General features: G+C 47.4%; 1 protein-coding gene across 1 annotated transcript in view; it reads left to right on the top strand.

The window, feature by feature from the left end:
* The window catches only part of Bmper (BMP binding endothelial regulator), a 216,467-nt gene that overhangs the window by 19,094 nt on the left and 183,251 nt on the right, over positions 1-14,122 (top strand). The window contains exon 3 of the mRNA XM_090332652.1: positions 10,777-10,876. Coding sequence (XP_090188778.1) covers positions 10,777-10,876 — 100 coding nt within the window. The remainder of the gene's footprint in view (positions 1-10,776; positions 10,877-14,122) is intronic.

Genomic DNA, 14,122 nt, shown 5'->3' with positions numbered 1-14,122 from the left:
CATCTCCCCTGTGGCTTGTTGCTGACCCACAAGAATGCAGAGTTCTTGTGGGCTTGGTAGGTTCTGGGTAGGGGTGAGAGCTGGGAAGGCGGCAGGTGCTGACAGCAGTGACAGCTTCTAGGGCTGGATATGGGACAAGGTGGCTTTGCCCACTGGATCTGACATCTTCTGTGCACTTCATGTTTCACACACATTTTGTGCATCCTTGGAAGACAATCATGCATGTGCATAAGTACAAAAGTGTACTGAATTCTTGGTCCTTGAATTTTAATTTCTGTGCTAGTACCAGGACATGAATTCAAGTGCCTTGGCTTTTTCATTTATGGCTGGTTCTATACAACTTGAACTGTGTCCCCACTTCTGGTTTTCTGGTGGTTAATTGGAGATAAGGGTGTCATAGACTTTCTTGCCCAGACTGCTTTTGAACCATAATCTTCAGATCTGAGCCTCCTGAGTAGCTGGGATTACAGGTATGAGCCACAGGCATCCGACTTTCATCATTAATTTTAATTCTCTACCCCCAACATCTTCTCTCTTCACATTCCTCTTGCCTGGTTAGCAGATTTCACTGACCCCCTCTGATTGAGAGCCCCAGGTCCTGCTGGCAGTGAAAGTGAGCCTCCTCAAATGTCATCCATCATCTTTGTATTGGCTCAGATGAGCTCTCAAGAAAGGGATAAGAATATTCTGAGAATTTCATCACCCCTTGCTTCCTTATTTTTCTTTTGAGGGTAGAAGACAAATCAGATTCATTATTCTTCATGTGTCGAAGGCACAGTAGAAAATAGTCAGAAGGCCTTTGGAGGTTCAGTCCATAGCCACCATTCCACTCTCCATCTCTTTTCCATTTCCCATCCCCCATTTTATCCCATCCCATCCCCCACTTCACCCCATCCTTCACTTCACCCCATCCCCCACTTCACCCCATCCCCCATTTCATCCTATCTCCCATCCCCAAGTCCACCTTATATATATCCCAGCTGTTGAAGCCTTCTAGTGTGGGAAAGGAAGGGCAGGGCAACTGGGCATTTGGGAAAGGCCAAGAATGGACATTCATTCCTTCACTCCTGTCCACTGGCACAGTCTACTTTGCATGTGCAAATGTGTGTGCGTGTGCATACAGCGTGTATGTCTGGACACCAGGATGGTGGCAGATCCACACATGGTGACAAGGCTCACGGCAAAGCTGCTGGCTGCTTCGCAGGCTGTCCATCTTTGTTGCATGCATTGGTGCTACCTAGAGTCCTCTGCTTGGCTTAAGTGACGTACAGGGTAAAAAAACCAGGTTACTTTCTTTGGCCTACCCTTTTTATTTGATGGTTATTTCTTTTGTGTCCTGCCATCTCCAGTGTTTTAATTCTGTTTCAAAATATGCTTTAATAGAACGAGGAAGAGTAGTGTGACACCATCTGAGCTGTACTTGAACAACTGGAACAGTCAGATGGCCCAGTGCATTGTTCTGAGAGTTCCTTGGGAAAGGCCATAAGGAAAAAGAGAAAAAGCAACAACCCCTAAACAGACAAGACCCCCAAACAATCCCTCCAACAAGCTAAAGCTTGTTAGGAACAAAGAAAAGGAAATGCTGGGTGAGTTCAGCGTAGACAGGCCTCCTATGAAGTCCTCATTCTTCTGCTGACAAGTGTCATATTTTCAAGGTTCAGCATGGTCGCTGGTGATGTACTAAGCCACTGTATCGGCTACACATAGTCTTTGTGGAAGACCTGGGACTAGCAGACACGATCTTCCAGACAGAGCAGTGGGGGGCTTTCTCTCTGCCACCCCTCCCCTTGTGTTTTGTTTTAATATTCTTCTGTTCTGTGCTGTAGAGTAGTGAATTTCTTCATGGGATATGACTTGTTGCAAAATAACTAGGGGGCCCCCGTGGGCTTCATAAAGTCTTTGAAATGGCCACATTTGAAGGGCAGCATTGTTCCAGTTTGCCTCATGAGCTGGGCCAGAGAAGGCAGAATGTGCCTCTGGGGTGAAGGCTCACTGAGCCTAGAGGGGAGGGAGGAGGAAGACAGACTCACACCTGGAGATGGAGCGTGCTCAAGTGTACAAATTGTGAACCTGAATTGTGTATTTTAGGGTTTAAAATCACATACTTTGACATGAGTAGGGATTGGATTCGAATCTTTCTCTGTCTATCTGTGCAAATCTGGTGAGCCATGTAACCTCTCTGTGTCTTACCAGTAAAACAGGATACAGAGTAAATTGGCATCTTCTGCTGGTTTGTTTCAAGAGTTTAATGACAATACATAAAACATAAAATGTGTTCAATACAGTGTGCCAGGCAATAGGTTTTCTTTACTTTTCTTTCTTTTCTTTTTTTTTTTGCTAGTCCTGGGCTTGAACTCAGGGCCAGAGCACTGTCCTTGGACTTTCTCAAGGCTAGAGCTCTACCACTTGAGCCTCAGCACCACTTCCAGCTTTTTTTTTCTGTGTATGTGGTACTGATGAATTGAACCCCGGTCTCTGTGAATGCTAGGCAAGCACTCTACCACTAGGCCAAACTCCTGGCCCCTAGGTTTTCTAGAAGTGTCTGTCACCAGGAGTTCGGCCCCTCAGTTGGGAGGCTATGCCATGTATACACTGTTAAATTGGGTCTGGAGCTGTTTGTGGCCTTGGCTGTGGAAGAAGGGATGCAGGAGTCCTACAGGCTGGGAGGGGAGTGCAGAAAGATCTGGAAATAGCACATTAGGATGAAGACTGGAGGGCATGAAGCATAAGGTGCATCGTTGACCCCTCCCCTGTCCTGACAGCTTTGGGGTGTGTGTGCAGAAGTCTCAGGAAGTCTCACTGTTTCTCCCCCCTCCACCCCACCCCAGGAACTGGGACCTTTGAACCTCACTTCTGCATGTGGAGAATGGTTTATTAATGTTTTCTTTTCCTGTCTCTCCATTTCGCCCTTGAATGCCCAAGGCCTGTTGAATGGCTTTCCAACCCAAGACCATATACCTGTATATTTAGGATTTGTGGAAGAAGCCATTTTTCATTTTATTTTATTTTTTCCCTCCAGTTCTTTCGGTGTAGAAGTCACAGGGAAATCACGGGTTCTATCCATAATGAAGAACAAGCAAATGAAACCTCAATTAAAATAATTAATCAAACAGCGGGCTCGCTTACTGCCTCTCCCCCTCCTCATTATTTCCAAGTCTGAGGACAAGTTTTGTCTGAGGAAGATGAGCTGGAGCAGGTGCTGGCTTGCACACACTCGGTGTGGGCCTCCAGTTGCTGGCAGGGTCTTTCCTTGGTGCATGATGCCCTCTCACCCTTTGCTGGCCAGAGTCCCTGTAAGCCATGGAATCCATCCTCTTTGGGTCTTGAGCTGCTGCCTGTGTGCCTCATTTTGTAACGTTTGCGTCTGCCTTGCATCTGAGAACCTTGGAAATCTTCAAGTCAGCTCAGCTTGCCCAGGACCTTGCCCTCCATTTGCTTCTCCCACTTTAATCCTGTGCCAGGCACACAGCTCAGCCAGGACCCACTGCTAGCTAAGAGACCTGTCTCTCTAGGAAAGCTTCAACCTAGCTCAGTGACAAGTTCATCCATTTTGAAAACCTCAAGAGTCACATTAGAGTTGACTGGATTCTGTTAAGACATATACACTTAACACTTAACACTGACATCTTAGCCTTCCTGCCTGGTCCTTAATCCAGGCCTGGAAACCAGATTATGGTCCCAGCTCTGCCGGGGCCAACTGACAGCAAACCAGGGTTCGCAGATTGGGGTTCCTGAAATAGGGGGCAAGGACTAGGAAGAAATAGAAGAGAGACAGACACACCGGGTCCGGGATGTCGCAGTCCAGGTAAAGACTGCTGCGTTTATTTTTCACTCCCGCTTCTTCCCTCCTCCAGACCCAGGGAACCTCCAGTTGTTACATTCATATGGTAAATCTCAGGTCATTTACATAGAATAAGGCCAGAAAACAATAAGACAATAAAGCCATTGTCTGATGCAAGTCAAGGTACAGTTTGATTCCACTCTGGCTCCCAACACAGCTCCACTGGTTGCTGGGTCTTTGAGGAATCCAGGACCCCTGAGCTCATTGTATACCCTTCGTCTGTCTGCACATCTTCAGAACACATGACATAATGTCTTTGGAGAACTTCAGAAGGCAGCCGCTGTGTAGACACAAAGTACGATTCTCTTGTCCAGGAGAATCTAAGAGAAATGGGCACCCTTATTCAAAAGTACTGGAGCACCCCCTTTAGCTCTCTCAGGGCTGAAGTTAATCAAGTCTACTTAACTATAACCAACTTCAGCCCTGAGAGATCCAAAGGGGGTGCTACGGTATTTTTGAACAGGGGTCCCCATTTCTGTTAGGCTTTCCGTGTAGACTACTTGTGTGTAGGTGGGAAAAGTTTGCCAGTAATGAGCATTTGATTAAGAGTCAAAGTGGCATGTGGCTCACCAGCTGCCATGGATTCTTGACTGAAGATGGAATTCTGCACTCTTTTTATGTCAGTCCTGGAGCTTGAACTTGGGGCCTGAGTGCTATCCCTGAGTGTTTGTGCTCAAGGCTAGTGCTCTACCACTTGAGCCACAGCTCCACTTCTATTGAATGTGTGTGTGTGTGTGTGTGTGTGTGTGTGTGTGTGTGTGTGTGTGTGTATATGTGGGAGATTAATTGGGGATAGAGTCTCTTGGGCTTTCTTGCCTGAGTTGGCTTTGAACTGTGATCCTCAGCTCTCTAGTTCCTCCGTAGCTAGGCATGGAATATTGGTATCTTGCAGAGTAGGGAATGTTTATTGCCCATAGGTCCCTTCCCCAAAGAAGAGACTACCATGATGAAATGTCAGGGCTGTGTGCATCTGAGTAGGAGGGAGGAGTAAGCTGAGTACTTTTCATTTAAGAAAGTAAAAGTTGGTGCGACCTGGCCTAAGTGCTCCATTGAGAAAATCACAAGTTTACAGATTTTTTTATTTTTCTGAAAGAGGACCTTGTACTTGAATTTTTTCCATGTACTTGGGTTTCAGTTCAAGGCTTTGTGCTTTCCAGGTAGGCACTCTACCACTTGAACAGCACCCTAAATGCTTTTGCTCTAGTCTTCCCTCGCCCCCAAAAGGCTAACCTGGACTTGGGTCCTTTTATTTATGCTTCCTAAGTAGCAGAGATTATAGACATGCATTACTGTACCCAGATTTTTAAAAATTGTTTAAAATTTAACTTGTCTTGCCTGCTTGGCCTTGAACTTCCATCCCCCTGATCTCTGATGTCTGAGTAGTTAGGATTAAAGAGGAGTAGAGAAACCATGCCTGGTAGCTTGTTTGACAAATGAGAGGCGTTGTTTTCCCAGGAGAAAGGAGTGGGGGGTGGGGGGGCGGGATGCTGCTGCCTTGGTCTGCCCACTTTGAGGCCTTCTTATCTCAGGAGGTTTGCCAGCCTGGTTCCTACTGAACATTATCCGTGGGCAGACGCCTCTCTCCACCGCTGTCTTTCTGTGAGGCGATGTGTTTCCATCTCCGGCCTTCAGTTGCTTTTCAGCATGAATGAAAGCTCAGGTGAAGAATAAGAATCCTTACTTTTCAATAGGATTGCTTCTGGAAGAGCTTCAGGCAATCCGAGTTTCCAGACATTGGCTGGTAACGTCAAGAGCATCTCAAACCTATGATGATTTTCCTGCTGGAGAAAAGCAAGCAGAAGTACTGGACACTGATGCTCTGCTAACTTGTGTTTCTTTCCATCCTTCGCTCATCACAGGGATCAGTCCTTGCATACTAGACTCAAAATACTAGATGCTGGGACCCCACCCTGGGCAACCATGGATTCCTAGAACCAGGAGCTCTGTGCTGCCATCTAGTGGCTCATCGGCAGCATAGCGAACTAGCTTTGGGGGAATCTGGTTGGAACTGCAGCTTGGTTCATGTCCTGCAGCAGCCATGTGGACTTTCCCCACTTCGTTTCCAGTCTCTGGGGCCTTTTTCTGCATGTTGGGCCTTTGCTATGGTGGAAAGAGGCTATGTTTTGGGTTTTGATGCTTTTGGTCAATGTTAATGTAGCCACTGTTCAGAAAGGAGGCATTAGTTCAGACAGACAGAGACAGAGACAGCCTCCATTAACCACAGGTGAACTGCTGGCTGGTGACTCTTACTGATCAACAGAGGAGGGTGGCAAGACTTGGATGGAAAGATGTGGTGAGGTTTGCTACTTCTAGTTACTGGTTGGGCAGAGTTTAAAAAATGTCTCTGACCTTTTCCTGCAGTTCATTTTTGCCATTATACTAGTGCTTACTTAGGTCAGGGAGCAGGGGTGGGGGGGGGTAGGGTGGGGTGGCAGGGGTGTGTGAGGAGAACCAGCTGCTTGTGTAATTTGGGAAGAGTACAGGATGCCAGGCTGGCCTGCAGAGGTGTGACAGCTGGCTCATCCTTGTCCATATCTGATCAGCACCTCTTTCTCTGATGAGGAGACAGCTGATGCCTGTGGATTTCCCATGGCTGGCTGTGGCAGGCATGTGTGCCTCCCAGTAGACTGCACATTTCATGGGCATAGGACCACCAGGACCCCAAATCTATCCCGAGTCTCAGGACCAGAGCATCTATCAGTTCTAGGATGTCTTCGGAGTTTCTGGGGAGTACCAAAGCTCATTTTTAATTGCACGCCTTTATTTGTGTCCCAGATCTTCTGGCTCTCATATGGTTTTGGGACCCTTTTCCTAACTAGCATTTAGGGTGCCAGCTGGGGACAAGGCAGAATTTGGGGTGGGCAAGTGCTTACAATTGTCAGCCCAGAGCTTGGATACCCTGCATGTCAGTCATCATGAGACATTTCTTCAATGGATAAGAACACTGGAGGGGGGCAGGATTTTGGGGTGCAGCCCTCTCCCACTATCCATGCTCTTCCTCTGGAAGGGGGAGGGAGGTACAACCCTTGCTGTTCCTTGGGGAGCTTTGGGGCTCCCAGGAAATGTTTTTGCCTCAACAAACCCCAGGAATCAAAGTAGTCTTCACTACCCCATGTCTGCATTTTACCTGTTGCTGCTGATTGAGCTGTGGAGATGAGAAGTCAGCCCCCTACCACACCAGTGATTCCATGGAGCTTTAACTTTTTCCACCAAGGAACTGTGACTCTAAGCATAGCTCCATATTCATACCAACTAGACACCTGTCGATATCGCTATCCATGCACGGTTCCTGATCTCATATAAAACACACCAAGTGCAATCAGAAGGGGTGAAAATTCCCACCAAGCACATAGTAAAGGCTGGGTTCTCTCCCGCTCTTTCCCACCCTCTCCTTCCCTCTCTCTTTCCGCCTCAATCTCTCTCTCCCCACAAAATTCTAGATGTAAATCTCTAGGCCTTCTGGTTGTGCTGGATAGCAATTACAAGCTATGCATTCTGACTCTTGGGATTCACCAGCTTCCAGGTTTCTAATTTAGCAGAATTCCTATATTTGAGATGTTGTGTGCCTTCCCATTAATCAGATCCCAAATCACCTCCTTTCATCCCTCTGTCCTGAGGGCTTGAACTCTCCCTCTCCTACCAGAGGAGATGAGATGCACTAGTTGTCTTTCTGTAAGGCTGTAGCAGAGTGTCCTGACAGCCATAAGGTTACACCCTGGTTAGAAGAGAAGCTCTGCTTGTGAGGACGTTCACTGCACAGCCTTTCCAGGGTAACAAAGTCCACCTTGACTTGTGGAATCTATGCCTTACAATGCAAAATCACAGCTAATAATGCCAGGCAGAGCTAATAACGCCAGGCAGTGTAGACCCTGTGGTTGCTCTCCCTGCGTTTCGTTGAAGCACAGTTGTTGGTATCAAATATTTAAATAGAGCATATGTCTTTGATTTGAATCGTGATCATGAGGAAGTTATGTTTGTGATTGCAGAAAAGGTACAAACATAAAGCTGGGTGTCCTCACTTAGCTGGTGATGGTACCAACATCATGGGGATCAAAAGAGCAAGCGAGGGCAGGCATTTGGAGGGCTTGGAGCCTGATCCACCCCCACAGGCAGAGAGGAGGTTCCAAGGACGCTGGCCTTGGAGACTGGGGCTGCCTCAGCCTTGGCTGCAGGCACTGTCACTTGCAAAGCAGCCCTTTGATGAATCAGACCTGAGCTGCAGAACTGGAGGCCTCCCCCTTTCCCACTCCATTTTTTTTTTCTAAAAAGAACTCTAGGGGGCCTTTGAATTGCAGTTCAAGAGGAGACTGCTGTCTCCCAGCTTCTGGAGAAGTAAACAAGGTCAGCCTCCTGGGGCACTGGTTTACCACCGAGCACACTCTAAAACCAACAAACAGAAAAACCTGGAGTTGGGTTGCGGGTGGTGGGGAGAGGGAGGGAGAAGAGAATAGAAGAGAAGAAAAGGGAAAGGAGGAAAAGAACACATATATCTCCTATCTTACCCTGACAACCAGTAAATGAAACACAGAACCACTGTGGCAGCCCTGAAAGGGTCCCTGTGGACTGACAAGATCAACACCTCTCCTCCTCTGATCATCATCTTAAAGAAACACAGCCTAAAGCTCTGGGGTCCCCTTGCTCCTGTACTGTTTCAGTAACAACAGTGATAACAGCGCCTCCAGAATTCCCACAGGGACTAGGATAATGGTCCTCTCACTGCACCTGTGATCTCCACTGGCTTACTTACTCCTAGCTCTGTTCTGACTCCATCGGAAGCCAGTGAAGATGAACCTTACACCTGGCCCCATGGCTCCCTCCCTCCCTCCCTGCTTCCCTCCCTCCCCCCTTCTCTGTCTCATTGAGGGACTTTAACTCAGGGCCAGGGCTTTTCCTCTATACTCTTTTGCCCAAGGCTCTACCATTTTGAGCCACCACTCCACTTCTGGGTTTCTGGTGGTTAACTGGAGATAAGAGTCTCACAGACTTTCTTGCCTGGGCTGGCTTTGAGCTGAGATCCTCAGAATCTCAGCTTCCTGAGTAGCTAAGATTATAGGTGTGAGCGTGAGCGGCTGGTGCCTGGCCTCTCTTGTCTCATTATTTGGCAAAATGGGGCAGAGTGGCAGAACCTAACTTGGCACTCCAGGACTTTGGTTTCAGAGATGGTGAGAGCATCTTGTGTGAGAAGCATTCTGGGAAATGCTCATCAGTCTTCTCAAGATCATGGTCACGACTGAGCTGGACACCTCCAGGTGTCCAGAGTTGGTTAGTTGGTCTTCTGCAGCTCACGCAGGCCTCAGGTATGAAGGCAGCGGTCTCACTTCAAAGTCATGCAGTTAAATGTTTTACCTTTGTTCCATCACTCCTGCTGCTACACTTTCTGAGTTTATGGATGTTTTGGCCATGTCTTCCTGGTAAGAATGCATCCTGCCATCAAACAGATGCTTGTCCTTGAGATAAGGAGACATCTTGATGTCTCTCTTAGAAGCAAAGCTAGAGCTTCTAAGTTTCTAAATACCTTGTTTCTGAGTTGCCTTCACTGGGCCTCATTTTCTCTAACTTATTCTGCCTTTGTTTCACTTTCTTTCCCCCTCTCCAGCTTGGTTTGGATTGCAGTCCTCCTATTTATGCTTCTTGCTATAGCTGGGATAATGGGGGCATGGCATTACATCCAGATTTCTCTGTTGAGATGGGGTTTCATGAACTTTTTTGCCTGAGGGGTTAGCTTTGAACCCTGGTATTCCTGAATTTGTCTACTGTATGGCTGGGACAAAAGGTGCTGGCCACAGCACCCAGCTTTATATTGGTTGAGATGAGACCTTGAAAACCTGTTTTGGGGTGAGATGGGAGACCTAGAAAACCTGTTTGCAGGGCTCCATTCTCCAAACTGATCTCAGCCTTCTCAGTAGGTAGAATTGCAGGCAGCAGCCACTGAGCCACTCTTATTGTGACTGAGTGGCTATTTCCTTATTTGTCAGCCCAGGCCTCTGGTAATTATTTACTTGAGAAGATTAAGAAAGGCCACTGCAGAGTAAGCTCCTGTAACATCTCAGATCCTGGTCAGATTTGGTAGCATGCAAACCCTCAGATTTGGCTGGGTTGAGGTACACACACTCAAATCCCCAGGCACATACATGACATTGTGCACAGGGCTCTGTGTCCACACACACACACACACACACATACACACACACACACACACACACACACACACACACACACACACATTGAGCTTGAATTTTCCCAGAGACATTTTAACAGCTGACTTCACAGAATAAAAACTGAAGATGCAGAGTCCCTGGCCGCTTTCATTAGCATAAGTGCTAATGTGACACAGCTGTCCCCTGGCTGTCAAACACGGAGCGTGGGGTCTCTCTTTGGCATGGTGAATAGTATTTTTTTCTTTTACTGAGCTGATTCAGTACTCAGCTTTGCCATTATTTGAGTTGGAACTTTAGATTCCTGCATTTTAATATGTTCTTCTATTAAGGATTGTTGGATGGCCATGAGAAAATATTTTTGTTCTCACGATGCAGTCCTGGCCCAGGTAGCCAAAACGGGCAATCTATGATTTACACAAATATTATCATTTGTGGAGTGCGTACTGAAAGGAAACCTGAGAGTGGAGCTGGAGAAAGCGTCTCCGTCCACAAAGCTGGCAAAGCTGGCTTCTAGAGAAGAGGCTATTTGAAATCCTCCCCTGCAAAAGTATCCAGGCTCAGAAGTCCCATGTGGATGGCTCTGCTGTAGTGAGGGGTTGGGGGAGGGAGCAAGAGAGGGGGGCGGGGTGGGGGGGTCTCTGCTCCCTGGAGTAATGCAGTCAGGGTCTGAAGAGGAAGCTGCAGGATCTGTTGCTGGTTAGGATTGGAGTGATTCTGTTTGAAGTTCATTCTGAATGTCTTCAGTCATTCTTTTTCTTCTTTTGTTTCTTTTCCTAGAATAAAGAAGTGACCTGCAAGAGAGAAAAGTGCCCGGTGCTGGCTGGAGACTGTGCCCTGGCCGTGAAGCAGAGGGGTGCCTGCTGCGAGCACTGCAAAGGTGGGTGCTGATGAGCCGGCCATGCTGGGTGGATGATGGTGTGGCTGCCTTCTCCCTGAACCCTCATCTCACATGATTCCATCACAGCTTCTTTCAACTTTCTATTTTGTTCAGCTTCTGGATGGGGTACAAATAGGTATTAGGAAGGAGGGGCGTGTGTGTGTGTGTGTGTGTGTGTGTATGTGTGTGTGTGTGTGTGTGTGTGTGAGAGAGAGAGAGAGAGAGAGAGAGAGAGAGAGAGAGAGAGGGCGCTGCTTGGGATGGGAACCCCCCCTGGACAGGGGTGAAAGTACAATGATCATGAGCACCTTTGGATGTTTTTCTAGGACAAATTGTACACATGATGCCTATAAATTCATGTACAAACACACGCACGCATGCGCGCACACACACACACACACACACACACACACACACACACACACACACACACACACACACACACACACATTCTACCGTGCAGTTTTTCCAGGCTCCACACTTGTCCTGCCTTCTTCTGTCAGATGAGTCTTTAAACCCACATTTTCTCATTTTGGTTCCTGTTAAAGTTTTCCTTCCTTCCAAGTGAAAGCTCACTTCCTCTGCTTGTCTGTGAAGCAGCTCTCAACTGCCTTCCTCTGGCCCTGGTGCCCAGTGCCCTCCAGTGTTCACGCTCTGTCTGGAATATGCTCTTCCTGACTCCCCAGTACATGGCCCTTGCCCAGGCACTCTTCTTTCCCTCCCTTGCTAAGGCCACGGCCAAGGCCACTGGCACCCAGGGCCCCAGCCTTCATTCTGTCTGTATGGCCCCCTTGGCATTCTTGTCAGCCAGAACTGGGGTCTGGATATGTCTGGTGTGAGTACAGATGGAAACCCTGGTTTGGTTCCTGGGTACCCTCAGGCTGTGCCAGGGCAGGAGTGTGGACATGGACTTGGGCTTCATGCTGCCAAGTCAGGCCCAGCAGCCCTGCCTAGAGCAGTATCCCTCCTGATTCATGGCAGCTGGGAACCACAGAGAACAGGACTTTCTTTGGAAAGTCTAGAACTTTGCAGATGTGATCACTTATGGAGGGGCTGTACTGGGTAGGGTGACCCCCAAATGCAGGGTGACTATTGTGTCTATGAGAAGAGGAGGAGACACAGAAGAGGACCTGGGCTTGGGGACTGGAGGCTCAAGGGAGACCCACTGTACACAAATGGAGCACTGCCAGCAAAGGCCTTGATGTGACACTTCTATTTACTAGGACTGAATGGGGCACATTCTTGTCTTTTATATAAATAGGGTTTTTTTTTCCTTCCTTGATACTACTGGGGTGTGAACCTAGGGTCTTGTGCTTTTTAAGATGGCCCTACTACTTAAGATACAGATCCAGCCCTTTATGCTTTTTCTAAAAGGGCCTTTCTTGGCCTGGACCACAATCCTCCTATTTTTGCTTCCTGCATAGCTAAGATGACAGGTATGCACTGCTATACTCAGCTTGTTACTGGTTGAGTGGAGGTCTTACAAACTTTTGTCCAAACCTCAGTGAGCCCTAGGAAGATTCTAATCAGAAGTAGTGTGAGAGCTGGAAGAAAAGGCATGCACCACAGTGTCCGGCTTATTTCATTACTATTTCTAATTAGCACATCATAGCTATGTGTGTTTATGGCATGCACAGTGATATTTCATTACATATATACAGTGGTAATGATGAGATCAAGGTAATTAGCATATTGATCTCTTAAAACATGTTTCAGTTGTCTATGTTGAGGATATTCAACATCCTTTCCTCTAGCTTTTTTTTTTTTTGGCCAGACCTAGGGCTTGAACTCAGGGTCTGAGCACTGTCTTAGACTTTCTCGAGGCTAGAGCTCTACCACTAAAGCCACAGCATCATTTCCAGCTTTTTCTATGTATATGGTACCAGGGAATCGAACCCAGGTCTTCATGCATGCTAGGCAAGTACTCTTACCACCAGGCCACACTCCTAGCCCCTCCTATAGCTGTTTTGAATTATACAATAAGCATCCCCATACTGTGTTACAGAATACTAGAACGTAATCTTTTTGTCTAACACCAACCTGGGTTTATTTTCCTGTCATCCCACCCTTTCTAATTTTGCTAATCCTTTTCTATCCACTTCCATTGCTGTTGGCCTAAGTCTCCGTGCTGGGGTAATGTACATGACAGCCACAGGAGGAGCTGTGAATCACCATATGAGGAGGTGACTTGTGTGTGCATGCCACCCTGCCCTCACTTGTCAAATGTAGCTAATAAATGTAGGAATTGATGGGAGACTTATGTTAAGAACTGAGCACCATGTCTCTATGGTAAGAACTGAGTACCATGGCTCTATGGTGAGAACTGAGCACTGTGGTTCTATGGCGAGAACTGAGCACGTGTCTCTATGGTGAGAACTGAGCACTGTGTCTCTATGGTGAGAACTGAGTACCATGGCTCTATGTGAGAACTGAGCACTGTGTCTCTATGGTAAGAACTGAGTACTGTGGTTCTATGGTGAGAACTGAGCACTGTGTCTCTATGGTGAGAACTGAGTACCATGGCTCTATGGTGAGAACTGAGCACTGTGGTTCTATGGTGAGAACTGAGCACTGTGTCTCTATGGTGAGAACTGAGTACCATGGCTCTATGGTGAGAACTGAGCACGTGTCTCTATGGTGAGAACTGAGTACCATGGCTCTATGGTGAGAACTGAGTACCATGGCTCTATGGTGAGAACTGAGCACGTGTCTCTATGGTGAGAACTGAGCACGTGTCTCTATGGTGAGAACTGAGTACCATGGCTCTATGGTGAGAACTGAGCACTGTGTCTCTATGGTAAGAACTGAGTACTGTGGCTCTATGGTGAGAACTGAGCACTGTGTCTCTATGGTGAGAACTGAGTACCATGGCTCTATGGTGAGAACTGAGCACCGTGTCTCTATGGTGAGAACTGAGTACCATGGCTCTATGGTGAGAACTGAGCACGTGTCTCTATGGTGAGAACTGAGTACCATGGCTCTATGGTGAGAACTGAGCACTGTGTCTCTATGGTAAGAACTGAGTACTGTGGCTCTATGGTGAGAACTGAGCACTGTGTCTCTATGGTGAGAACTGAGTACCATGGCTCTATGGTGAGAACTGAGCACTGTGTCTCTATGGTGAGAACTGAGTACCATGGCTCTATGGTGAGAACTGAGTACCATGGTTCTATGGTGAGAACTGAGCACCGTGTCTCTATGGTAAGAACTGAGTACTGTGGCTCTATGGTGAGAACTGAGCACTGT

This window comes from Megascapheus bottae, chromosome 5 (genome assembly GCF_031878675.1).
Source record: "Megascapheus bottae isolate mThoBot1 chromosome 5, mThoBot2.hap1, whole genome shotgun sequence".
NCBI lineage: Eukaryota > Metazoa > Chordata > Mammalia > Rodentia > Geomyidae > Megascapheus > Megascapheus bottae.
Note: the sequence above shows the minus strand (reverse complement) of the source record. Positions and strands in the feature narration are given on the sequence as shown.